Genomic DNA, 25,682 nt, shown 5'->3' with positions numbered 1-25,682 from the left:
CCCATCCCTGTCCCCCCATTCCTCCTCTCACATCCCTTGTCCCCCCCATTCCTCCTCTCCCATCCCTTGTCCCTCCTCCTCCTCCTCCTCCCCTCCATCAGCCTTTCTTCCCCTCCCCTCCTTTCCTCTCCCCTCCCCTCCATCTCTCCCCCCCGCCTCATCCCGAGACAACCTCCCCCCCCATTCCTCCTCTCCCATCCCTTGTCCCCACAGAACCATCCGTGGCTAACTAAGGAAGTAAAGGACGGTATCAAATTGAAATACAGGTATATGATGTTGCGAAGATTAGTGAAAGGCCAGAGGATTGGGAATTTTTTAGAAACCAGCAAAGGACAACTAAAAAAATTATAAAGAGCGAGAAGATAGCTTATGAGGGTAAACTTGCAAGAAATATAAAAACAGAGTGTAAGAGCTTCTACAGGTATACAAAAAGAACATGTAGCTAAAGTAAACGTTGGTCCCTTAGAGGATGAGACCGGGGAATTAATAATGGGAAACAGAGAAATGGCAGAGACTTTGAACAAATATTTTGTATCAGTCTTCACAGTAGAAGACACAAAAAGCATCTCAATAATTGATAATCAAAGGGCTATTGGGGGAGGGGAATTTAAAACTATCACTAGAGAACAAGTACTAGGCAAACTAATGGGACTAAAGGTGGACAAGTCCCGTGCTCCTGATGGCCTACATCCTAAGGTCTTAAAAGAAGTGGCTGCAGAGATAGTGGATGTATTGGTTGTAATCTACCAAAATTCTCTAGATTCTGGGGAGGTCCCAGCGAATTGGAAACCCGCAAATGTAACGCCCCGATTTAACAAAGGAGGGAGACAGAAAGCAGGAAACTATAGACCAGTTAGACTAACATCTGACATTGGGAAAATGCTACAGTCCATTATTAAGGAAGCAGTAGGACATTTAGAAAATCATAATGCAGTCAAGCAGAGTCAGCATGGTTTTATGAAAGGGAATTCATGTTTGACAAATTTGCTGGCATTCTTTGAGGATGTAACGAACAGGGTGGATAAAGGGGAACCAGTGGATGTGGTGTATTTGGATTTCCAGAAGGCATTCGATAAGGTGCCACATAAAGGTTACTGCACAAGATAAAAGCTCATGGGGTTGGGAATAATATATCAGCATGGATAGAGGATTGGTTAACTAACAGAAAACAGAGTCTCAGGATAAATGGGTCATTTTCAGGTTGGCAAACAATGACCAGTGGGGTTCTTCAGGGATCGGTGCTGGGGCCTCAACTATTTACAATCTATATTAATGACTTGGATGAAGGGACCGAGTGTCGTGTTGCCGAATTTGCTGATGATACAAAGATGGGAGGAAAAGCAAGTTGTGAGGAGGACACAAAGAATCAGCAGAGGGACGTAGATAGGCTGTGAGTGAGAAAATATTTGGCAGGTGGAGTATAATGTGGGAAAATGTGAGGTTATCCACTTTGGTAGGAAAAATAAAAAAACGAATTATTATTTAAATGGGGAGAGATGACAAAGTGCTGCAGTACAGAGGGACCTGGGGGTCCTTGAGTATGAAACACAAAAAGTTAGAATGCAGGTACAGCAAGTAATTAGGAAGGCAAATTGAATGTTGGCCTTTATTGCAAGGGGGATTGAGTATAAAAGCAGAAAAGTCCTGTTACAACTGTACAGGTGAGGCCACACCTGGAGTACTGCGTAGAGTTTTGGTCTCCGTTTTTAAGGAGGGATATACTTGCATTGGAAGCAGTTCAGAGAAGATTCACGAAGTTGATTCCAGAGATGAGGGGATTGTATTATGGAGAAAGCTTAACCAGTTTTGGGCCAATACTCATTGCAGGTCAGAAGAATGAGAGGTGATCTTATTGAAACGTGTACAATTCTCAAGGAGCTTGACAGGGCATTTGCAGAGAGGATGTTTCCCCTCGTGGGGGAATCTAGCACTAGGAGGCATAGCTTCAGAATAAGGGGTCGCCCATTTAAATCGGAAATGAGGAAGAATTTCTTCTCTCAGAGGGACATGAATCTTTGGAAATCTCTGCCCCAGAGAGCTGTGGAGGCTGGGTCATTGAATATATTCAAGGTGGAGATAGACAGATTTCTGAATGAGTAGGGAGTGAAGGATTATGGGAAGAGGGCGGGGATTGTGAATTGAGGCCAAGATCAGATCAGCCACGATCTTATTGAATGGCGGAGCAGGCTCGAGGGGCCAAGTGACCTATTCCTGCTCCTATTTCTTATGTTCACTCTCCCCTCCGGCAGCCTTTCCTCCCCACTCCTCCGCTCCCCTCCCCACTCCTCCTCTTCCCTCTCCTCCGCTCCCCTCCCCACTCCTCCCCTTCCCTCTCCTCCGTTCCCCTCTCCTCCGCTCCCCTTCCCTGCCATCCCCTCTCCTCTCGTCCCTTCCCCTCTCCTCCCCTACCCTATCTCGCCTCCCCTCCCCCCCATACCCTCCCCCGTCCTTCCTGCTCCCCTCCCTCCACTCCGCTACCTCCCCTTCCCCCTCTCCCCTCCCCATTCACTCCCTTCCCCTCCCACCCCTCCTCTCTCCCTCCCCCTCCTCTACACGCTCCCCTCCTCGTACCCTCCTCTCCCCCGCCCTCCTTGCTCTCTCACTCCCTCCCCTCCTCTTTCCACCCTCCCCTCTTCTCCACCCTCCTCCCCTGCTCCCACACCTCCCCCTCCCCCTTCTCCCCTCCTACCCCTCTGTTTCTCCTCCTCTCGCCTCCCCTCTCCCTCTCCTCCCCTCCCCCTCCCACTCTTCCCCCCCGCCTTCTCTCCCTCCCTCCCCTCCCCCTCCACGCCCCTCTTCTCGCCTCCCCCCTCCTCCCCTCTCCTCTTCTTCCTCCCCCCCACTCCCCTCCCCCCTCCTCCTCTTCTCTTCTCCCTCCCCTCTTCTCACTCCCCTCTCTCCCTCCCTCCCCTCCCCCCTCTCCCACCCTCCCCTCCCCCCTCTCCCTCCCTCCCCTCATCCCCTACCCCCTCCTCTTCTCTTCTCCCTCCCCTCCCCTCTCCCCGTCTTCTCCCTCCCCCTCTCCTCCCTCCCCTCCCCCCTCTCCCCTCTCCCTCCCTCCTCTCCCCTTATCCCGTCCCCTCCCCTCACCCCGACAGCGAACCGGAGGATGTGTTTGCCCTCGGCCAGAGCGATGACCTCGGTGAAGGTGGTGCCGGGATCGTTGGACTTCCCGTCGGTGATGACGACCATGACCCGCCGGGAGTTGGCCCTCAGCCCGCTGTGCTCCACAAAGATGTCCTCCCTGGGGAAAGGGAGAGAGACTTCAGTTAACACGCCCTCACGTTAGTACCTGTCATTGTGCCTTTCACAAGAACTAGCAGCAAGAGTCCGCCATTCGGCCCCTCAGCCTTCTCCACCGTTCAATGAGATCATGGCTGATCTTCGACCTTAACTCCACCTTCCCGTCCGATCCCCATATCCCTTGGTCCCGTATTTGACCTTGAAATGAGCTTCCAGCCACGTATCCACAACATCACTAAAACTGCCTATTTCCACCTCCGTAACATCACCCGTCTCCGCCCCTGCCTCAGCTCATTCGCTGCTGAAGCCCTCATCCATGCATTTTGTTACCTCCAGACTTGACTATTCCAACACACTCCTGGCTGGCCTCCGACATTCTACCCTACGTAAACTAGAGGTGATCCAAAATTCGGCAGCCCCGTGTCCTAACTCACACCAAGTCCTGCTCAGCCATCACCCCCTGTGCTCACTGACCCATCACCCCCTGTGCTCACTGACCCATCACCCCCCTGTGCTCGCTGACCCATCAACCCCTGTGCTCGCTGACCCATCAACCCCTGTGCTCGCTGACCCATCACCCCCTGTGCTCGCTGACCCATCACCCCCTGTGCTCGCTGACCCATCACCCCCTGTGCTCGCTGACCCATCACCCCCTGTGCTCGCTGACCCATTACCCCACCTGTGCTCACTGACCCATCACCCCCTGTGCTCACTGACCCATCATCCCCCCTGTGCTCGCTGACCCATCACCCCCTGTGCTCGCTGACCCATCGCCCGCTGTGCTCACTGACCCATCGCCCCCCTGTGCTCACTGACCCATCGCCCCCCTGTGCTCACTGACTCATCACCCCCTGTACTGACCCATCACCCCCCTGTGCTCACTGACTCATCGCCCCCCTGTGCTCACTGACCCATCACCCACTGTGCTCACTCGCCCATCACCCCCTGTGCTCACTCACCCATCACCCCCTGTGCTCACTCGCCCATCACCCCCTGTGCTCACTCGCCCATCACCCCCTGTGCTCACTCGCCCATCACCCCCTGTGCTCACTCACCCATCACCCCCTGTGCTCACTCACCCATCACCCCCTGTGCTCACTCACCCATCACCCCCTGTGCTCACTCACCCATCACCCCCTGTGCTCACTCACCCATCACCCCCTGTGCTCACTCACCCATCACCCCCCTGTGCTCACTCACCCATCACCCCCTGTGCTCACTCACCCATCACCCCCTGTGCTCACTCACCCATCGGCCCCTGTGCTCACTCACCCATCACCCCCTGTGCTCACTGATCCATCGCCCCCTGTGCTCACTGATCCATCGCCCCCTGTGCTCACTGATCCATCGCCCCCTGTGCTCACTGACCCATCACCCCCTGTGCTCACTGACCCATCACCCCACTGTGCTCACTGACCCATCACCCCCCTGTGCTCACTGATCCATCACCCCCTGTGCTCACTGACCCATCGGCCCCTGTGCTCACTCACCCATCACCCCCTGTGCTCACTGACCCATCGCCCCCCTGTGTTCACTGACCCATCGCCCCGTGTGCTCACTGACCCATCACCCCCTGTGCTCACTGACCCATCGCCCCCTGTGCTCACTGATCCATCGCCCCCTGTGCTCACTGATCCATCACCCCCCTGTGCTCACTGACCCATCACCCCCTGTGCTCACTGATCCATCGCCCCCCTGTGCTCACTGACCTAAATTGGCTCCCGGTTAAGCACCACCTCGATCTCAAAATTCTAATCTTTACTTTCAAATCCCTCCATTGCCCGTTGCCCTCCCTATCTCTAATCTCCTCCAGCCCCACAACCACCGCCCCCCCCCCCGAGATGTCTGTGCTCCTCTAATTCTGCCCTCCTGAGCATCCCTGATTATAATCGCTCAACCATCGGTGGCTGTGCCTTCTGTTGCCTGGGCCCTAAGCTCTGGAACTCCCTGCCTAACCCTCTCTGTCTCTCTACCACTCTTTCCTCCTTCAAGACGCTCCTGAAAACCGAACTTTTTGACCAAGCTTTTCGTCACCTGCCCTCATTTCTCCTTATGCGACGCGGAGTCTAATTTTTATCTGATAATACTCCTGTGAAGTTCCTTGGGACTACTGGGTCCAAAAATCTATCACTTTCTGTCGTGAATATACTGAAAGACTGAGCCTCCACAGCCCTCTGGGGTGGAGAATTCCAAAGATTCAGCATCCTCTGAGTGAAGAAGTTTCTCCTCATCTCAGTCCTAAATGGCCGATCCCTTATTCTGAGACGGTGACCCCTGGTTCTAGACTCCCCAGCCAGAGGAAACATCCTCCCTACACGACCCTGTCAAGCCCTGTTGTTTTAATGAGATCACCTCTCGTTCTTCTGAACTTTGGAGAATATTGGCCGAGTCTACTCAATCTCTCCTCATAGGACAATCCCTCCCATCCCAGGGATCAGTCTGGTGTACCTTTATGGCAAGTATATCCTTCCTCAGGTAAGGAGACCAGAACTGTACACAATACTCCAGGTGTGATCTCACCAGGGCCCTATATAATTGCAGTAAGATGCCGTTACTCTAATACTCAAATCCTCTTGTAATAAATGTCAACATACCATTTGCTTTATTAATGTTGGAGATGCAGTATTTACATAGGGTTACATAAAGATATACGTCACAGAAACAGGCCATTCGGCCCAACTGGTCCGTGCCTGTGTTTATGCTCCACACGAGCCTCCTCTCACCCCTCTTCATCTCACCCCATCACTATATCCTTCTATTCCTTTCTCCCTCATGTGTTTATTGAGCTCCCCCTTAAATGCATCTGTGCTATTCGCCACAACCACTCCCTGTGGTAGTGAGTTCCACATTCTCACCGCTCTCTGGGTGAAAAAGTTTCTCCTGAATTCCCGATTGGATTTATTAGTGACTATCTTATATTGATGGCCCCCTAGTTCTGGTCTTCCCCACAAGTGCAAACATCTTCTCCACGTCAACCCTATCAAAACCCCTTCATAACCCATCAGGTCACTCCTCAGCCTTCTCATCTCCAGAGAAAACAGTTCCAGCCTGTTCAGTTTTTCCTGATAGTTCTAACCTTGCAGTTCTGGCATCATCCTTCGAAATCTTTTCGGCATTTTCTGCAGTGCCTCGATATCCTGTTTTAGAATAGGTAGACCAGATGTGTGCAGAGTACCCCAAGTATGGTCTAATCAGACCAGAACTGTGCACACAGTGCTCCAAGTGTGGTCTAACCAGGCCAGAACTGTGCACAGTGCTCCCAGTGTGGTCTAACCAGACCAGAACTGTGCACAGTGCTCCAAGTGTGGTCTAATCAGACCAGAACTGTACACAGTGCTCCCAGTGTGGTCTAACCAGATCAGAACTGTGCACAGTGCTCCAAGTGTGGTCTAACCAGACCAGAACTGTACGCAGTGCTCCAAGTGTGGTCTAACCAGACCAGAACTGTGCACAGTGCTCCCAATGTGTCTAACCAGACCAGAACTGTGCACAGTGCTCCCAGTGTGGTCTAACCAGACCAGAACTGTGCACAGTGCTCCCAGTGTGGTCTAACCAGACCAGAACTGTACACAGTGCTCCCAGTGTGGTCTAACCAGACCAGAACTGTGCACAGTGCTCCAAGTGTGGTCTAACCAGACCAGAACTGTGCACAGTGCTCCAAGTGTGGTCTAACCAGACCAGAACTGTGCACAGTGCTCCAAGTGTGGTCTAACCAGACCAGAACTGTACACAGTGCTCCAAGTGTGGTCTAAATCCCCCCCGCAGGGTGCCCTGTACTTACACGATGGTTTTGATTGCAGTCGGTGTGTACGTGTCGCCCTTAATCTGTTGGATTTGAGTCACCAGAGCCTCGCTCCTGTTGTACCACTCAAACTCCTCAAAATTGAATTCCTTTTTGGTGAGGTGAGAGAACTGCATGACAGCAAACTGTGGAGTGGGTTGGGTCGGAAACGGAGTCGGTTCGGAGATAGAAGAGAGATACGTAAGATACGGATGAGGCGTTTTATCAACCTTGGCCAGCTCCCACTGTGTCCAAACTCCCCGAGTCCCAATCACCACCAGAGCCTCACCCCACCCCACCGCCTGCTCCCACTGTGTCCAAACTCCCCAAGTCCCAATCACCACCAGAGCCTCACCCCACCCCACCGCCTGCTCTCACTGTGTCCAAACTCCCCGAGTCCCAATCACCACCAGCTCCCCCCCACCCCACCGCCTGCTCCCACCGTGTCCAAACTCCCCGAGTCCCAATCACCACCAGCTCCCCCCCAACCCCACCGCCTGCTCCCACTGTGTCCAAACTCCCCGAGTCCCAATCACCACCAGAGCCCCACCCCACCCCACCGCCTGCTCCCACTGTGTCCAAACTCCCCGAGTCCCAATCACCACCAGAGCCCCCCCCCGACCGCACCGCCTGCTCCCACTGTGTCCAACTCCCCGAGTCCCAATCACTGCCAGAACCCCCCCATCCCACCGCTTGCTCCCACCGTGTCTAAACTCCCCGAGTCCCAATCACCACCAGACCCCCCACCCCCACCGCCTGCTCCCACTGTGTCCAAACTCCGAGTCCCAATCACTGCCAGACCCCCCCCCATCCCACCGCCTGCTCCCACCGTGTCCAAACTCCCCGAGTCCCAATCACCACCAGACCCCCCACCCCACCGCCTGCTCCCACCGTGTCCAAACTACCCGAGTCCCAATCACCGCTAGAGACCCCCCCCAACCCACCGCCTGCTCCCACCGTGTCCAAACTCCCCGAGTCCCAATCACCGCCAGACCCCCCACCCCACCGCCTGCTCCCACTGTGTCCAAACTACCCGAGTCCCAATCACCGCCAGACCTCCCCCCACCCCACCGCCTGCTCCCACTGTGTCCAAACTCCCCGAATCCCAATCACCATCAGCTCCCCCCCACCCCACCGCCTGCTCCCACCGTGTCCAAACTCCCCGAGTCCCAATCACCACCAGACCCCCCCACCCCACCGCCTGCTCCCACCGTGTCCAAACTCCCCGAGTCCCAATCACCACCAGACCCCCCCCCACCCCACCGCCTGCTCCCACCGTGTCCAAACTCCCCGAATCCCAATCACCACCAGCTCCCCCCCACCCCACCGCCTGCTCCCACTGTGTCCAAACTCCGAGTCCCAATCACTGCCAGACCCCCCCCCATCCCACCGCCTGCTCCCACCGTGTCCAAACTCCCCGAATCCCAATCACCATCAGCTCCCCCCCACCCCACCGCCTGCTCCCACCGTGTCCAAACTCCCCGAGTCCTAATCACCACCAGACCCCCCCACCCCACCGCCTGCTCCCACCGTGTCCAAACTCCCTGAGTCCCAATCACCACCAGACCCCCCCCACCCCACCGCCTGCTCCCACTGTGTCCAAACTCCCCGAGTCCCAATCACCACCAGACCCCCCCCACCCCACCGCCTGCTCCCACCGTGTCCAAACTCCCCGAGTCCCAATCACCACCAGACCCCCCCACCCCACCGCCTGCTCCCACTGTGTCCAAACTCCCCGAGTCCCAATCACCACCAGACCCCCCCACCCCACCGCCTGCTCCCACTGTGTCCAAACTCCCCGAATCCCAATCACCACCAGACCCACCCACCCCACCGCCTGCTCCCACTGTGTCCAAACTCCCCGAGTCCCAATCACCACCAGACCCCCCCACCCCACCGCCTGCTCCCACTGTGTCCAAACTCCCCGAATCCCAATCACCACCAGCTCCCCCCCACCCCACCGCCTGCTCCCACTGTGTCCAAACTCCGAGTCCCAATCACTGCCAGACCCCCCCCCATCCCACCGCCTGCTCCCACCATGTCCAAACTCCCCGAGTCCCAATCACCGCCAGACCCCCCACCCCACCGCCTGCTCCCACCGTGTCCAAACTCCCCGAGTCCCAATCACCACCAGACCCCCCACCCCCACCGCCTGCTCCCACTGTGTCCAAACTCCCCGAGTCCCAATCACCACCAGACCCCCCCACCCCACCGCCTGCTCCCACTGTGTCCAAACTCCCCGAGTCCAAATCACCACCAGAGCCCCCCCACCCCACCGCCTGCTCCCACCGTGTCCAAACTCCCCGAGTCCCAATCACCACCAGAGCCCCCCCCCCACCCCACCGCCTGCTCCCACTGTGTCCAAACTCCCCGAGTCCCAATCACCGCCAGACCCCCCCCATCCCACCGCCTGCTCCCACTGTGTCCAAACTCCCCGAGTCCCAATCACCGCCAGACCCCCCACCCCCACCGCCTGCTCCCACTGTGTCCAAACTCCCCGAGTCCCAATCACCCGCCTGTTGCTCACTGACCCACACGGACTCCCACTCACCCAACGCCTCCAGTTACAGATTCTTAAATTCCTCCATCACCCTCATCACCACCTCCCTATCTCTGTAACCTCCTCCAGCCCAACACCCCTCCCTATCTCTGTAACCTCCTCCAGCTCCTACACCCCTCCCTATCTCTGTAACCTCCTCCAGCCCAACACCCCTCCCTATCTCTGTAACCTCCTCCAGCTCCTACATCCCTCCCTATCTCTGTAACCTCCTCCAGCTCCTACACCCCTCCCTATCTCTGTAACCTCCTCCAGCTCCTACATCCCTCCCTATCTCTGTAACCTCCTCCATTTGCAGTTTTTTTCCAAGCACTACTCCTCTTGTTTCGTGAATCCCTCCACGCTGCTAGCAACGCCTCTCTCCCCTATCTCTGTAACCTTCTCCAGCCGCTAAAACCCACTGATTCTCTGCGCTCCTCCAATTCTGGCCTCTTGCGCATCCCCTCAGATTTCCATCGCTCCACCATTGGCAGCCGTGCCTTCAACTGGCTGGGCCCTAAGCCCTGGAATTCCCTCCCTAAACCTCTCAATACTGAGGGAGTGCTGCACTGTCGGAGGGGCAGTACTGAGGGAGTGCTGCACTGTCGGAGGGGCGGTACTGAGGGAGTGCTGCACAGTCGGACGGGCAGTACTGAGGGAGAGCTGCACTGTCGGAGGGGCAGTACTGAGGGAGTGCTGCTCTGTCGGAGGGGCAGTACTGAGGGAGTTATGCACTGTGGATGGTGCCGTCTTTCAGACGAGTCGTTAAACTGAGGCCCTGTTTGCCCTCACAAGTGGACATAAAATCCCATGGACAGGGGCATTCTCCTTGGTATCCTGGGGACAATATTTGTCCCCAATCAACATCAGATGATCTGGTTTGCTGTCTGTGGGAGCTTGCTGTGCACAAATTTCCCACGTTTCCTACATTACAACAGTGACTACACTTCAAAAACTCCTTCATTGGCTGCGGGACCTCCTGAGGGGGTGAAAGGCGCTTAGAGTTGCAAGTCTGCCTTCTCTGTTAGTAATCCGTTGTGAAATTGGGAGTGAGACTATAATTCTTGTCTAACTTCCTCAGTAACGTGCGCGAGGGGGAAGTGAATAGTCAGTTCATGCAGGCAATGAGAATTTCCAAATCTTTCCCTGTACACAGCTTGTGAAATAGGTTACCGTATGTGCACTCCCCTTTAATACCCCACCCAGTCAAATCCCACTCACCCCACACTCCCCATACCCTTTAATACCCCACCCAGTCTAATCCCACTCTTCCCCTCACTCCCCATACCCTTTAATATCCCATCCAGTCTAATCCCATTCTTCCCTTCACTCCCCATACCCTTTAATATCCCACCCAGTCTAATCCCACTCTCCCTCTCACTCCCCATACCCTTTAATACCCCACCCAGTCTAATCCCACTCTCCCCCACACTCCCCATACCCTTTAATACCCCACCCAGTCTAATCCCATTCTCCCCCACACTCCCCATACCCTTTAATATCCCACCCAGTCTAATCACACTCTCCCCCTCACTCCCCATACTCTTTCATACCCCACCCAGTCTAATCCCACTCTCCCCATACCCTCTAATACCCCACCCAGTTTAATCCCACTCTCCCCTTCACTCCCCGTACCCTTTAATATCCCACCCAGTCTAATCACACTCTCCCCCTCACTCCCCATACCCTTTAATACCCCACCCAGTCTAATCCCACTCTCCCCTTCACTCCCCATACCCTTTAATATCCCACCCAGTCTAATCCCACTCTCCCTCTCATTCCCCGTACCCTTTAATATCCCACCCAGTCTAATCCCACTCTCCCCTTCACTCCCCGTACCCTTTAATATCCCACCCAGTCTAATCACACTCTCCCCCACACTCCCCATACCCTTTAATATCCCATCCAGTCTAATCCCACTCTCCCTCTCACTCCCCATACCCTTTAATGTCCCACCCAGTCTAATTCCACTCTCCCCCTCACTCCCCGTACCCTTTAATATCCCACCCAGTCTAATCCCACTCTCCCCTTCACTCCCCATACCCTTTAATACCCCACCAAGTCTAATCCCACTCTCCCCCTCACTCCCCATGCCCTTTTTATACCCCACCCAGTCATTCCCACTCTCCCCCTCACTCCCCGAACCCTTTAATATCCCACCCAGTATAATCCCACTCTTCCCTTCACTCCCCATACCCTTTAATATCCCACCAAGTCTAATCCCACTCTCCCCCTCACTCCCCATACCCTTTAATATCCCATCCAGTCTAATCCCATTCTTCCCTTCACTCCCCATACCCTTTAATATCCCACCCAGTCTAATCCCACTCTCCCTCTCACTCCCCATACCCTTTAATACCCCATCCATTCTAATCCCACTCTCCCCCTCACTCCCCATGCCCTTTAATACCCCACCCAGTCTAATCCCACTCTCCTCCTCACTCCCCGTACCCTTTAATACCCCACCCAGTCTAATTCCACTCTCCCCCTCACTCCCCATACCCTTTAATATCACACCCAGTCTAATATCACTCAACCTCCCTCCCAGTACCCTTTAATATCCCACCCAAGGAATTAAGGAGAGGTAGGGGAGGAGGGGTGGGTGATAGAACTGCAGAAGTGGGGGAAAGTGTGGAGTGGGAGGGGAGGGCAGGGAGGGATGAGAGTGGCTTGGGGAGAGGGGGGTAATGGGGAGGGGAAGGAGGTGGGAAGAGGGAGGGAGGGAGAGAGAGGTGTGCGGAGTGAGAGAGTGGGGGGAGGAGAGAGTGAGGGAGGGGGAGAGGGATTAAGACAAGGAGGATATGGGGAGGAGGGAGAGAGAGAGAGAGAGAGAGGAGGGAGGAGGACGAGAAGGACTCCGTGCCTCACCTGTACGTCGCGGTGGTGGAAGCGCCGTAGCATGGCGACCATGAAATCCTTGATTCGGGAGAAGTCCTCGGGAACAATGCTGCCCGACCCATCAATCAGGAATGCTAGGTCCACCCGGGCCGTAAAACAGTCTGGGGGGAGAGAGAGACGCTCGTTAATTGTCCCTAACCCAGGGGGGCTGGGGAGGGGAGATAGAGAGAGAGAGACGCTCGATAATTGTCCTAACCCGGGGGGGCAGAGAGAGAGAGAGACGCTCAATAATTGTCCTAACCCGGGGGGGGAGAGAGAGAGAGAGAGATGGTCGTTAATTGTCCCTAACCCAGGGGGGCTGGGGAGGGGAGATAGAGAGAGAGAGACGCTCGATAATTTTCCTAACCCGGGGGGGCAGAGAGAGAGAGAGAGAGATGGTCGTTAATTGTCCCTAACCCAGGGGGGCTGGGGCGGGGAGATAGAGAAAGAGAGAGAGAGACGCTCGATAATTGTCCTAACCCGGGGGGGAGAGAGAGAGAGAGACGCTCAATAATTGTCCTAACCCGGGGGGGGGAGAGAGAGAGAGAGAGAGAGAGAGAGAGCGAGACGCTCGATAATTGTCCCTAACCCGGGGGGGAGGGGAGGGGGGGGAAGAGAGAGAGAGAGAGAGAGAGAGAGCGAGACGCTCAATAATTGTCCCTAACCCGGGGGGAGAGAGAGAAAGAGAGAGGCTCGATAATTGTCCCTATCCTGGTGGTGAGGCGGATGCAGGACACAACCCTATCTGCAACACCGAATTGCTTTTTACTCTGTATCTAACCCCCTGTACCTGCCCTGGAAGTGTTTGATGGGACAGTGTAGAGGGAGCTTTACTCTGTATCTAACCCCGTGCTGTACCTGCCCTGGGAGTGTTTGATGGGACAGTGTAGAGGGAGCTTTACTCTGTATCTAACCCCGTGCTGTACCTGCCCCTGGGAGCGTTTGATGGGACAGTGTAGAGGGAGCTTTACTCTGTATCTAACCCCCTGTACCTGCCCTGGGAGTGTTTGATGGGACAGTGTAGAGGGAGCTTTACTCTGTATCTAACCTGTGCTGTTCCTGCACTGGGAGTGTTTGATGGGACAGTGTAGAGGGAGCTTTACTCTGTATCTAACCTTGACAAGAAATTGCCCGCTCACATTCAGATTAAGAACATCAGAACATAGTCCATACTGCCCCTCGAGCCCACTCCGCCATTCAATAAGATCATGGCTGAACTTCGACCTCAACTCCATTTCCCCGCCTGATCTCCATATCCCTTGATTGCCCCAGAGTCCAAAAATCCATCTATCTCGCCTTGAATATACTCAACGATTCAGTATCCACAGTCCTCTGGGGCAGAGAATTCCAAAGATTCACATCCCTCTGAGTGAAGAAATTCCTGCTCCTCTCAGTCCTAAATGGCCGACCCCTTTTCCTGAGACTGTGCCCCCTAGTTCTGGACTCCCTAGTAAGGAGAAACAACCTCTCAGTATTAATGAAGTGGACAACCTTGTGTCTGTGGAGGGAATCTGTTCACGTGCTCGAGCTGGCTGTTGAAGAGGTAACAGACTCCGTTCTGGTACATGTTGGTCCCACAGGCGTGGGAGAGGGTTGGACCACAAGCCTAAGAGAGCAGGAAGACACAAATTGAAGAGGATTCAGCCTCCGGAGATGGCCTGAAGATATCCTTAGCCAGAAGGCTGTGGTTAGTCTGGCTCAGAAGGTGGTGGGTTCGAGCCCCACACACACCCCAGAGACTCGAGCCCCATAATCCAAGCCCACACTCCAAGGTTGTCAGTCCTGAGGGAGCACCGCAGTGATTATCTCCAACAACTGAGAGTCTAACCACCTCCCCTTGACATTCAACAGCATTACCATCACCGAATCCCCCACCATCAACATCCTGAGGGGTCACCATTGACCAGAAACTTAACTGGACCAGCCACATAAATACTGTGGCAACAAGAGCAGGTCAGAGGCTGGGTATTCTGCGGTGGGTGTCTCACCTCCTGACTCCCCAAAGCCTTTCCACCATCTACAAGGCACAAGTCAGGGTTGTGATGGAACACTCTCCACTTTTTTACCTGGATGAGTGCAACTCCAACAACACTCAAGAAGCTCGACATATTCCAGGACAAAGCAGCCCGATGGATCGGCACCCCATCCGCCACCTTAAACATTCACTCCCTCCACCACCGGCGCACCGTGGCTGCAGAGTGTACCATCTACAAGATGCACTGCAGCAACTCGCCAAGGCTTCTTCGGCAGCACCTCCCAAACCCACGACCTCTATCACCTAGAAGGACAAAGGCAGCAGGCGCATGGGAACACCACCACCTCCACGTTCCACACCATCCAGATTTGGAAATATATCGGCCGTTCCTTCATCGTCGCTGGGTCAAAATCCTGGAATTCCCTCCCTGACAGCACTGTGGGAGCACCTTCACCACACGGACTGCAGCGGTTCATGAAGGCAGCTCACCATCACCTTCTCAAGGGTGATTAGTAATGGGCAATAAATGCCGGCCTTGCCAACGACATCCACATCCCAGGAACGATTTTAAAACAAAACTTGTTAGGGTTGAGTTTGCCGATCTCACACCCGCTATGGGTACCGAGCCCCTCCCCCCCACACCCACACACTCTCACACCTGGTGTGGGTACCGAGCCCCTCCCCCCCACACACTCTCACACCCGGTGTGGGTACTGAGCCCCTCCCCCCCACACACTCTCACACCCGGTGTGGGTACCGAGCCCCTCCCCCCCACACACTCTCACACCCGGTGTGGGTACTGAGCCCCTCCCCCCCACACACTCTCACACCCGGTGTGGGTACCAAGCCCCTCCCCCCCATCCCCACACACTCTCACACCCGGTGTGGGTACCGAGCTCCTCCCCCCACACACTCTCACACCCGGTGTGGGTACCGAGCCCCTCCCCCCCATCCCCACACACTCTCACACCCGGTGTGGGTACCGAGCCCCTCCCCCCCACACACTCTCACACCCGGTGTGGGTACCGAGTCCCTCCCCTCCCCCCCACACACTCTCACACCCGCTGAGGGTACCGAGTCCCTCCCACCCCACACACTAGGTGTGGTACACACACACACACACACTCACACACACTCGGTGTGGTACACACACACACACACACTCACACACACTCGGTGTGGTACACACACACACACACACTCACACACACTTGGTGTGGTACACACACACACACTCACACACACTCGGTGTGGTACACACACACACACACACTCTCACACTCGGTGTGGTACACACACACACTCACACACACTCACACACACTCGGTGTGGTACACACACTCACACACACTTGGTGTGGTACACACACACACACACACTCGGTGTGGTACACACACACACACACTCTCACACTCTGTGTGGTACACACACACACTCACACACACTCGGTGTGGTACACACACACACTCGGTGTGGTACACACACACACACACTCTCACACTCGGTGTGGTACACACACACACACACACACACACTCGGTGTGGTACACACACACACACTCACACTCGGTGTGGTACACACACACACTCACACACACTCGGTATGGTACACACACTCACACACACTCGGTGTGGTAGCCACACACTCTCACACTCGGTGTGGTACCCACACACACACACACACTCGGTGTGGTACCCACACACACACACACACACAAACACACACACACACACTCGGTGTGGTAACCACACACTCTCACACCCGGTGTGGGTACTGAGCCCCTCCCCCCCACACACTCTCACACCCGGTGTGGGTACCGAGCCCCTCCCCCCCACACACTCTCACACTCGGTGTGGGTACCCACACACACACACACACACACACACTCGGTGTGGGTGCCGAGCCCCCAGCCCCTCTCACACACACAAACACTCACACACCCGGTGTGGGTACCGAGCCCCTCCCCCCCACACACTCACATTCTCGGTGTGGGTGCCGAGCCCCCACCCCCTCTCACACACACACACACACACACACACAGTGTGGGTGCAGAGCTCCCCCCTCCACACACAGCAGGAAAAGCCCAGGCCTTGCAGTATTGTGCGCCCCAGGCCTAGTCCCACGGAGCCCGGCTCGATTGACTCACAGACTCACCAGAATCTGCGGACTGCCCTTTCGCCGTGACACCAGGGACAGTCCCAGAGAGATGCCTCCTGCTTCGGGAGGTGCTGGGGAGAAACATGGAAGGCAGATTAGAGACTGACGGAGGTTCGCGTCAAATCCGATCACCTCCATGTCGCCGACCATTCCATACTGGGGGCTGGAGGCACTGTCGGAGGGGCAGTACTGAGGGAGTGCTGCACTGTCGGAGGGGTAGTACTGAGGGAGTGCTGCACTGTCGGAGGGGCAGTACTGAGGGAGTGCTGCACTGTCGGAGGGGTAGTACTGAGGGAGTGCTGCACTGTCGGAGGGGTAGTACTGAGGGAGTGCTGCACTGTCGGAGGGGCAGTACTGAGGGAGTGCTGCACTGTCGGAGGGGCAGTACTGAGGGAGTGCTGCACTGTCGGAGGGGTAGTACTGAGGGAGTGCTGCACTGTCGGAGGGGTAGTACTGAGGGAGTGCTGCACTGTCGGAGGGGCAGTACTGAGGGAGCGCCACACTGTCGGAGCGGCAGTACTGAGGGAGTGCTGCACTGTCAGAGGGCACTTCTGAGGGAGTGCTGCACAGTCGGAGGGGCACTTCTGAGGTAGGGCACTGTCGGAGGGCCAGTACTGAGGAAGCACTGCACTGTCGGTGGGTCAGTACTGAGGGAGTGCCGCACTGTCGGAGGGGCAGTACTGAGGGAGCGATGCTTTGGCGGGGTTGGAAGGATTGCAGAGCACCCTACAGCCTCACAGCCCCCGGGCCTGACGGAAAGGGAGAGTGGAGGTAGAGGGGGAGAGGGGAGGGGAGAGGGGAGGGGAGAGGGAGAGGGACTTACATCGCACGGGCAGTGGGCTGCAGGACTCGCGGGTGTAATGACACTTGTAGACTCTGCCCGTTGTGGTGCCACTCTGATTCCGCTCGAGGGGGGCACCGACAATAATCCTGCAGGGTGGGGAGAGAGAGGATTAGAGCATCGCTGGGGGAGAGAGAGAAAGAGAGAGAGAGAGAGAGAGCGGGAGAGGGTTAGAGCATCGCTGGGAGAGAGAGAGAGGGTTAGAGCATCGCTGGGGGAGAGAGAGAGGGTTAGAGCATCGCTGGGGGAGAGAGAGAGGGTTAGAGCATCGCTGGGGGAGAGAGAGAGGGTTAGAGCATCGCTGGGGGAGAGAGAGAGGGTTAGAGCATCGCTGGGGGAGAGAGAGAGGGTTAGAGCATCGCTGGGGGAGAGGGAGAGGGTTAAAGCATCGCTGGGAGAGAGGGAGCGGGTTAGAGCATCGCTGGAAGAGAGAGAGAGGGAGAGAGAGGGAGGATTAGAGCATCGCTGGGGGTGAGAGAAAGAGAGAGAGAGGGAGGGAGGGAGGGGAGGGTATGTGAGAGTGGATTAGAGCATCGCTGGGGGAGAGAGAGTGGGGTGCAGAGACAGAGACAGCCCCATCTCCCCCTGGCCCCTTCTCACAACTCACCCCATTTGCTCCCTTGCCCAATTCTACCCCTCACCCCATTCTCCACCCTTGGCCCAACACCCCTCCCCCTACATTGACCCCCCCTCCCACGATCCTTCACACACTCTAGAAATGACAGCCCCTTGAACTCCTGACCCACCCTCCAAACATTGGCTGACCAGCCCTGTCCTTGACCTGTGGGACATTCTCGCAATCCTTCCTCCTTTCTCTCATTGTTACAGCTCCGTGTGATTTACCTATCTGCAGGAATTAGTCGCAGGCAATGGAACAATGCTCACATCCTGAAACACCGGACATTCGAGCATTCAGCTGCAACAGCTCAAACTACCTGTTAAAGGTTAACGTACTGACTGAATTCTCCATCCCTCCTCCCTCAGGGAGATATCTGTACACCGACTGGTGTCTCTCAATCCCCTCCCTCAGGGAGATATCTGTACACTGACTGGTGTCTCTCAATCCCCTCCCTCAGGGAGATATCTGTACACTGACTGGTGTCTCTCAGTCCCTCTCCCTCAGGGAGATATCTGTACATTGACTGGTGTCTCTCAGTCCCTCTCTCTCAGGGAGATATCTGTACATTGACTGGTGTCTCTCAGTCCCTCTCTCTCAGGGAGATATCTGTACATTGACTGGTGTCTCTCAGTACCCTCCTCCCTCAGGGAGATATCTGTACACTGACTGGTGTCTCTCAGTCCCCTCTCCCTCAGGGAGATATCTGTACACTGACTGGTGTCTCTCAGTCCCCTCTCCCTCAGGGAGATATCTGTACACTGACTGGTGTCTCTCAGTCCCTTCTCCCAAATCGTATGTCAGTCGCACTCACCACTTCTCGCTGCTTTCAAACTGAGCCACTGTTTGCCCGAAGTGCGATTCTCGGCTCCTGTTGAAGATAGTTGGTTTTTCGATCTCAATATTGAAGCTTCTTGAAGGCCCCATGGCTTCGCGAAGGAGAACAAGGTATGGGAGTCCCTTCAATTAATCGGTTTCGATAATCTCGCAACAATCACGTGCATTTATATAGCGCCTTTAACGAAGTAAAACATCCCGAGGCCCTTCACAGCAGCATAAATCAGTCAGGGTTTGACAACGAGACTCGAGGAGATATTAGGGCAGGTGACTAAAAGCTTGGTCAATGAGGGAGGTTTTAAAGTGCTTCTTAAAGGAGGAGGGAGAGCCAGAGAGGTTAAGGGAGGGAATTCCAGAGCTTAGGGCCCAGGCAGCTGAAGTCACAGCCGCCAATGTTGGAGCAATGGAAGTCGGGGGCTTCATAAGGGGGCAGCATTGGAGGAGCGCATAGATCTCGGGGCGGGGGGGGCTGGAGGAGATTACAGAGATAGGAAGGGGTGTAGGGGTTGGAGGTGGTTAGAGATAGGGAGGGGTATAGGGCTGGAGGAGGTTACAGAGATAGGGAGAGGTGTGGGGCTGGAGGAGGTTACAGAGATAGGGAGGGGTGTAGGGCTGGAGGAGGTTACAGAGATAGGGAGAGGTGTCGGGCTGGAGGAGGTTACAGAGATAGGGAGGGGTGTAGGAGCTGGAGGAGGTTACAGAGATAGGGAGAGGTGTGGGGCTGGAGGAGGTTACAGAGATAGGGAGAGGTGTGGGGCTGGAGGAGGTTACAGAGATAGGGAGGGGTGTAGGGCTGGAGGAGGTTACAGAGATAGGGAGAGGTGTAGGGCTGGAGGAGGTTACAGAGATAGGGAGAGGTGTAGGGCTGGAGGGATTTGAACCAAAATGAGAATTTTAAAATCGAGGCATTGCCGGACCAGGAGTCAATGAAGGTCAGTGAGCACAGGGGGTGAGGAGTGAACGGGACTCGGTGTGAGTTAGGACACGGGGGCAGCAAGCAGGAGATTACGATGAGCTGACGGTTACGGAGGGTGGAAGCTGGGAGAGCGTTGGGACAGTCGAGTCTGGGGGGACAAAGAGCAGGGTGAGAGGTTTCAGCACTGGATGTGTTGAGGCAGAGGCGGAGACGGGCGATGTTACGGAGGTGGAAATAGGTGGTCATGGTCATGTAGACTGACTCCCAGCGCCTTGCAGGCATGTAATCTCTTGGGAGAGCGGGACAGTGGGATTAGTTTGAGATTGACACAGGGCTATGGGGAGAGAGCAGGGCAGTAGGATTAGTTTGAGATTGATACAGGGCTATGGGGAGAGAGCGGGGCAGTGGGATTAGTTTGAGATTGATACAGGGCTATGGGGAGAGAGCAGGGCAGTGGGATTAGTTTGAGAGAGAGCCAACACTGGGTTGGGATTGTACTAACAGTGGGCTAGCATGGTCATGAAGGGCCGAACGGTCTCCCACTCATACATACGTGAGGCTCGACTCTCTCCCAGACCCCCTCCTTCCCGAAGCCAGCCATTCCCTCAGGATCCACAGACCCTCCACCTCGCCCTCTCCATCCCCCAGCCAGACATTCCCTCAGGGCACACACCCCTCCCCCTGACTTACCCCACCCAGCCATTCCCTCAGGATCCACAGACCCTCCCCCCTCGCCCTCTCCATCCCCCACCCAGCCACTCCCTCAGGACCCACACCCCCTCCCCCCCTCACCCTGACTTACCCCACCCAGCCATTCCCTCAGGGCCCACACCCCTCCCCCCTCGCCCTGACTTACCCCACCCAGCCATTCCCTCAGGACCCACACCCCTCGCCCTGACTTACCACAGCACAGACACAGTATGAGAGCCAACACCCCCCTCAATCCCTGCTTCGCAGCCATCGACCTACAAAGCCAAGGAGACAGTGAAGAAAGCCACTCACTTCCTCAGTTAGCTGTGGTTTGAGGCCTCATTTCCTCACATCCTTTCTCAGTTCTCTGGGCTCGTGGTTTCCTGCCCCCTCCTCGTGATCCGTGCCCTGCTGAAATTCCCGGGGTCACCCAAAGGTCTCTACCCTGTCCCATCAAACACTCCCAGGGCAGATACAGCATGGGTTCGATACAGAGTAACGCTCCCTCTACACTGTCCCATCAAACACTCCCAGGGCAGGTACAGCACGGGTTCGATACAGAGTAAAGCTCCCTCTACACTGTCCCATCAAACACTCCCAGGGCAGGTACAGCACAGGTTCGATACAGAGTAAAGCTCCCTCTACACTGTTCCCATCAAACACTCCCAGGGCAGGTACAGCACGGGTTTAGATACAGAGTAAAGCTCCCTCTGCACTGTCCCATCAAACACTCCCAGGGCAGGTACAGCACGGGGTTAGATACAGAGTAAAGCTCCCTCTACACTGTCCCATCAAACACTCCCAGGGCAGGTACAGCACGGGTTTAGATACAGAGTAAAGCTCCCTCTACACTGTCCCATCAAACACTCCCAGGGCAGGTACAGCACGGGGTTAGATACAGAGTAAAGCTCCCTCTACACTGTCCCATCAAACACTCCCAGGGCAGGTACAGCACGGGGTTAGATACAGAGTAAAGTTTCCCCTACTCAGTCCCATCAAAGACTGTGTATTTCTCTGCACTTTATTTCCGGCCTTCCGTCTCTCTGTCTGTGTCTCCCTCTCTCCGTCTCTCTCTCTCTCTTTATCTCTCTCGCTCTGTTTCTATTTTTCTCTGTCTCTATTTCTCTCTCTGTCTATGTCTATGTCTATGTCTGTCTATGTCTCTCTCTCTGTCTCTCAGAGGGGCAGTACTGAGGGAGCGTTGCACCGTCGAGGAGCAGTACTGAGGGAGCGTTGCACTGACAGAGGGGCAATACTAATGGAGTGCTGCACTGTGGGAGGGGCAGTACTGAGGGAGCGCTGCACTGTGGGAGGGGCAGTACTGAGGGAGCGCTGTACTGACGGAGGGGCAATACTAATGGAGTGCTGCACTGTGGGAGGGGCAGTACTGAGGGAGCGCTGCACTGTGGGAGGGGCAGTACTGAGGGAGCGCTGCACTGTGGGAGGGGCAATACTAATGGAGTGCTGCACTGTGGGAGGGGCAGTACTGAGGGAGTGCTGCACTGTGGAAGGGGCAACACTGAGGGAGTGCTGCACTGTGGAAGGGGCAACACTGAGGGAGCGCTGCACTGTGGGAGGGGCAGTACTGAGGGAGCACTGCACTGTGGGAGGGACAGTACTGAGGGAGCGCTGCACTGTCGGAGGGGCAGTACTGAGGGAGCGCTGCACTGTGGGAGGGGCAGTACTGAGGGAGCGCTGCACTGTCGGAGGGGCAGTACTGAGGGAGTGCTGCACTGTCGGAGGGGCAGTACTGAGGGAGCGCTGCACTGTCGGAGGGGCAGTACTGAGGGAGCGCTGCACTGTCGGAGGGGCAGTACTGAGGGAGTGCTGCACTGTCGGAGGGGGCATAATCTTAGAATAAGGGGCCGCCCATTTAAAACTAGGATGAGGAGGAATTCCTTCTCAGAGGGTTGTAAATCTGTGGAATTTGCTGCCTCAGAGAGCTGTGGAAACTGGATCATTGTCTATCTCGGTCTTAAATTTATTCAGTTTCTTAACCGATAAGAGAATAAGGGGTTATTGGGAGTGGGCAGGGAAGTGGACCTGAGTCCATGATTGGATCAGCCATGATCTTATTAAGTGGAGGAGTAGGCTCGAGGAGCCTTATGGCCAACTCCTGCTCCTATTTCTTATGTTCCTCTGTCCGTGTCTCCCTCTGTCTCTGTCTCCATGTGTCACACTCTCTCTCTGTCTCTCTCGCTCCCTCTCTCCCTGTGCGTGTCTCGCTCCTTCTCCCTGTGTGTCTCCCTGTCTGTGTCTCTCTCTCCCTCCCTCTTTCTCTCTCTCTGTCCTTCTCACTGCCTCTCTCTCCCGCTCTGTCTGTCTCTCTCTCTCTCTCCCCGTGTCACTCTCTCTCCCTCCCTCCCTCCCTTTCCTGCACTCTCTCTCTCTCTCTCTAACTCACTCTGTCCCTCCCTCACTTTCCCTCTATGTCTCTCTCTGTCTGTCTGTCTCTCTCTCTGTGTCCCTCTCCCGCACTCCCTCTCTTTGTCTCTCTCTCTCTCTCCCCGTGTCTTTCCCCCTCTCTCGCTCTCTGTCTCTCCCACCCCTCTCTCTGTATCTCTATCTCCTTTACCCTCTCTCCCTCTCTCTCCCTTTCCCTGTGTGTCTCTCTTTCTCTCTCCCTGTCGATGTGTCTCTCTTTTTTTCTGTCTCTCCCTCTCCGTGTGTGAGTCTCTCTCTCTCTCTCTCCCCCCCTGTGTGTCTCTCTCTCTCTCTCTCTGCGCGGTGTGTGTATCTTTCTCTCTCTCCATTTCTCAATCCGCGCGTGTGTCTCTCTCTCTCTCTCCCTCCCTGTGTGTGTGTGTCTGTCTCTCTCTCTCTCTCCCCCTCCCTCTCTCTCTTCCCCTCCCTCTCTCTCTTCCCCTCTCTCTCTGGCCCATTGTCTCGGCGTCCCAGTTTCCCTTGGCCGGTGATGTGATGCCCGCTTGGCAGGACCGAGATGACCTTGCCCCGCCCGTTCCCGTGTGGAGACGACCATCTGACCGGAAGTCTGGACTGCGGCCCATTGGCTGAGCCAGCCGGTTGCAGTAGGAAGCGTCCAATGAAGGAGAACCTGGGGTTTGGCTCGAGACTCAGCCATTGAGAGCGGCTCAGCCGATTTCCCCATCACTCATCACCCCTGGCGATCGCAGCGTCGCCGCACACCTGGGCAGCCCAGAATGAGCCCGCAGCCGCCCACAAAGCCCTGAGGTCGTGTCAGGTGCCCTCCTCCGATTGGTCCAACGGGTCAAGCAGCCAATCCAGCCCATTGCTTGGCTCAGCCCTTGGGTTGTTGAATATTCATCAGCCCTTTGAGGCCTCTGATTGGCCGGTGGGAGTCCAGAGACCATCCTTGGATGGTTGCGGGGGGCGGACGATGATACAAGGACTAGCCCAGGTGTACCAGGAGATCGCCATCGCAGGAGGTTTTATGGAGTGGAGAGAGAGTATAGGGCCTCCCTAACCAGGGTTGACGTGACATCTATCGGCTGGAGGGGGAGTCAGGCAAGGAGCGACTGCAGAGATAAGGTAGGAACCCATTCCCTGCCTCCAGACCTTCAGTATTGATCTCCGACAGTGCGGCACTCCCACATAACTGCCCCTCCAACAGTGCGGCACTCCCTCAGTACTGCCCCTCCGACAGTGCAGCGCTCCCTCAGTACTGCCCCTCCGACAGTGCGGCACTCCCACATAACTGCCCCTCCAACAGTACGGCATTCCCTCAGTACTGCCCCTCCGACAGTGCAGCGCTCTCTCAGTACTGCCTATGTATGTGTGTGTTTGTGTCAGGATGTATGTGTGTATGTGTTTCTACCTGTGTCTCTGTGTGTTACTATCTGTGTGTGTGTGTGTGTCTCTGCTTTGCTGGATGTGTTTGTCTGTCTGTTTGTGTGTGTGAGTGTCTCTCTAGGTGTGTATGAAAGTGTGTGTGTGTGAGAGCGCGTGTGTGAGAACGGGCGTGTGTGTGAGAGCGCGCCTGTTTCTGTTTTTAAGGGTGCGATTGTGTGTTTGTTTGTGTGTGTGTGTGTGTGTGTGTGTGTGTGTATGCGAGAGCGCGTGAGAGTGTGGGTGGGTGTGTGTAGTGGAAGTCCCTCCATCTCCGCTCTCCATCCCCTACATCCTCCCTCAGCCCCGCTCTCCCCTATCGCCCCCATCCACCCCCCCTACACACACTCCCTCGGCCCCGCTCTCCCCCCACACCCTCCCTCTATCCCCGCTCTCCACCCCACTCCCTCCCGCTCTCCACCCCACTCCCTCCCTCTATCCCCGCTCTCCCCCCACACCCTCCCTCTATCCCCGCTCTCCACCCCACTCCCTCCCGCTCTCCACCCCACTCCCTCCCTCTATCCCCGCTCTCCCCCCACACCCTCCCTCGGTCCCGTTCTCCCCCCCCACCCCACATCCTCCCTCGGCCCCGCTCTCCCCCCACACCCTCCCTCTATCCCCGCTCTCCACCCCACTCCTTCCCTCGGTCCCGTTCTCCGCCCCACACCCTCCCTCTATCCCCACTCTCCCCCCACACCCTCCCTCGGTCCCGTTCTCCCTCCCACCCCACATCCTCCCTCGGCCTCGCTCTCCCCCCACACCCTCCCTCTATCCCCGCTCTCCCCCCACACCCTCCCTCGGTCCCGTTCTCCCCCCCCACCCCACATCCTCCTTCGGCCTCGCTCTCCCCCCACACCCTCCCCTCTATCCCCGCTCTCCCCCCACACCCTTCCTCGGTCCCGTTCTCCCCCCCACCCCACACCCTCCCTCTATCCCCGCTCTCCCCCCACACCCTCCCTCTATACCCGCTCTCCCCCCACACCCTCCCTCTATCCCCGCTCTCCCCCCACACCCTCCCTCTATCCCCGCTCTCCCCCCCACTCCCTCCCTCTATCCCCGCTCTCCCCCCACACACTCCCTCTATCCCTGCTCTCCCCCCACACCCTCCCTCGGCCCCGCTCTCCCCCCACACTCTCCCTCTATCCCCGCTCTCCCCCCACACTCTCCCTCTATCCCCGCTCTCCTCCCACACCCTCCCTCTATCCCCGCTCTCCCCCCACACCCTCCCTCTATCCCCGCTCTCCCCCCACACCCTCCCTCTATCCCCGCTCTCCCCCCCACACCCTCCCTCTATCCCCGCTCTCCCCCCACACCCTCCCTCTATCCCCGCTCTCCCCCCACACCCTCCCTCTATCCCCGCTCTCCCCCACCACACCCTCCCTCTCTCCCTGCTCTCCCCCCCCACA

The 25,682-nt window shown here is 56.4% G+C and overlaps 1 protein-coding gene across 9 annotated transcripts in view; it reads right to left on the bottom strand.

Moving 5' to 3' along the window:
* Positions 1-25,682, bottom strand: part of LOC139248256 (integrin alpha-X-like) — a 230,761-nt gene that overhangs the window by 55,685 nt on the left and 149,394 nt on the right. For 4 of the 9 annotated variants that reach the window (XM_070872012.1, XM_070872016.1, XM_070872015.1 and 1 more), the window contains exons 1-8: positions 20,683-20,778; positions 18,841-18,955; positions 17,393-17,499; positions 16,567-16,640; positions 13,929-14,043; positions 12,429-12,559; positions 7,025-7,170; positions 3,091-3,244 (exon numbers count right to left, since the gene is read on the bottom strand). In XM_070872012.1, the coding sequence (XP_070728113.1) occupies positions 3,091-3,244; positions 7,025-7,170; positions 12,429-12,559; positions 13,929-14,043; positions 16,567-16,640; positions 17,393-17,499; positions 18,841-18,955; positions 20,683-20,740 (900 nt within the window). In that variant the 5' untranslated portion in view covers positions 20,741-20,778. Of the gene's footprint in view, positions 1-3,090; positions 3,245-7,024; positions 7,171-12,428; positions 12,560-13,928; positions 14,044-16,566; positions 16,641-17,392; positions 17,500-18,840; positions 18,956-20,682; positions 20,782-25,682 lie in introns of those variants that run through there. The other 5 variants (XM_070872014.1, XM_070872013.1, XM_070872019.1 and 2 more) reach the window with 4 other exon arrangements.

The sequence above is a fragment of the Pristiophorus japonicus genome, unplaced genomic scaffold, assembly GCF_044704955.1.
Source record: "Pristiophorus japonicus isolate sPriJap1 unplaced genomic scaffold, sPriJap1.hap1 HAP1_SCAFFOLD_29, whole genome shotgun sequence".
NCBI lineage: Eukaryota > Metazoa > Chordata > Chondrichthyes > Pristiophoridae > Pristiophorus > Pristiophorus japonicus.
Note: the sequence above shows the minus strand (reverse complement) of the source record. Positions and strands in the feature narration are given on the sequence as shown.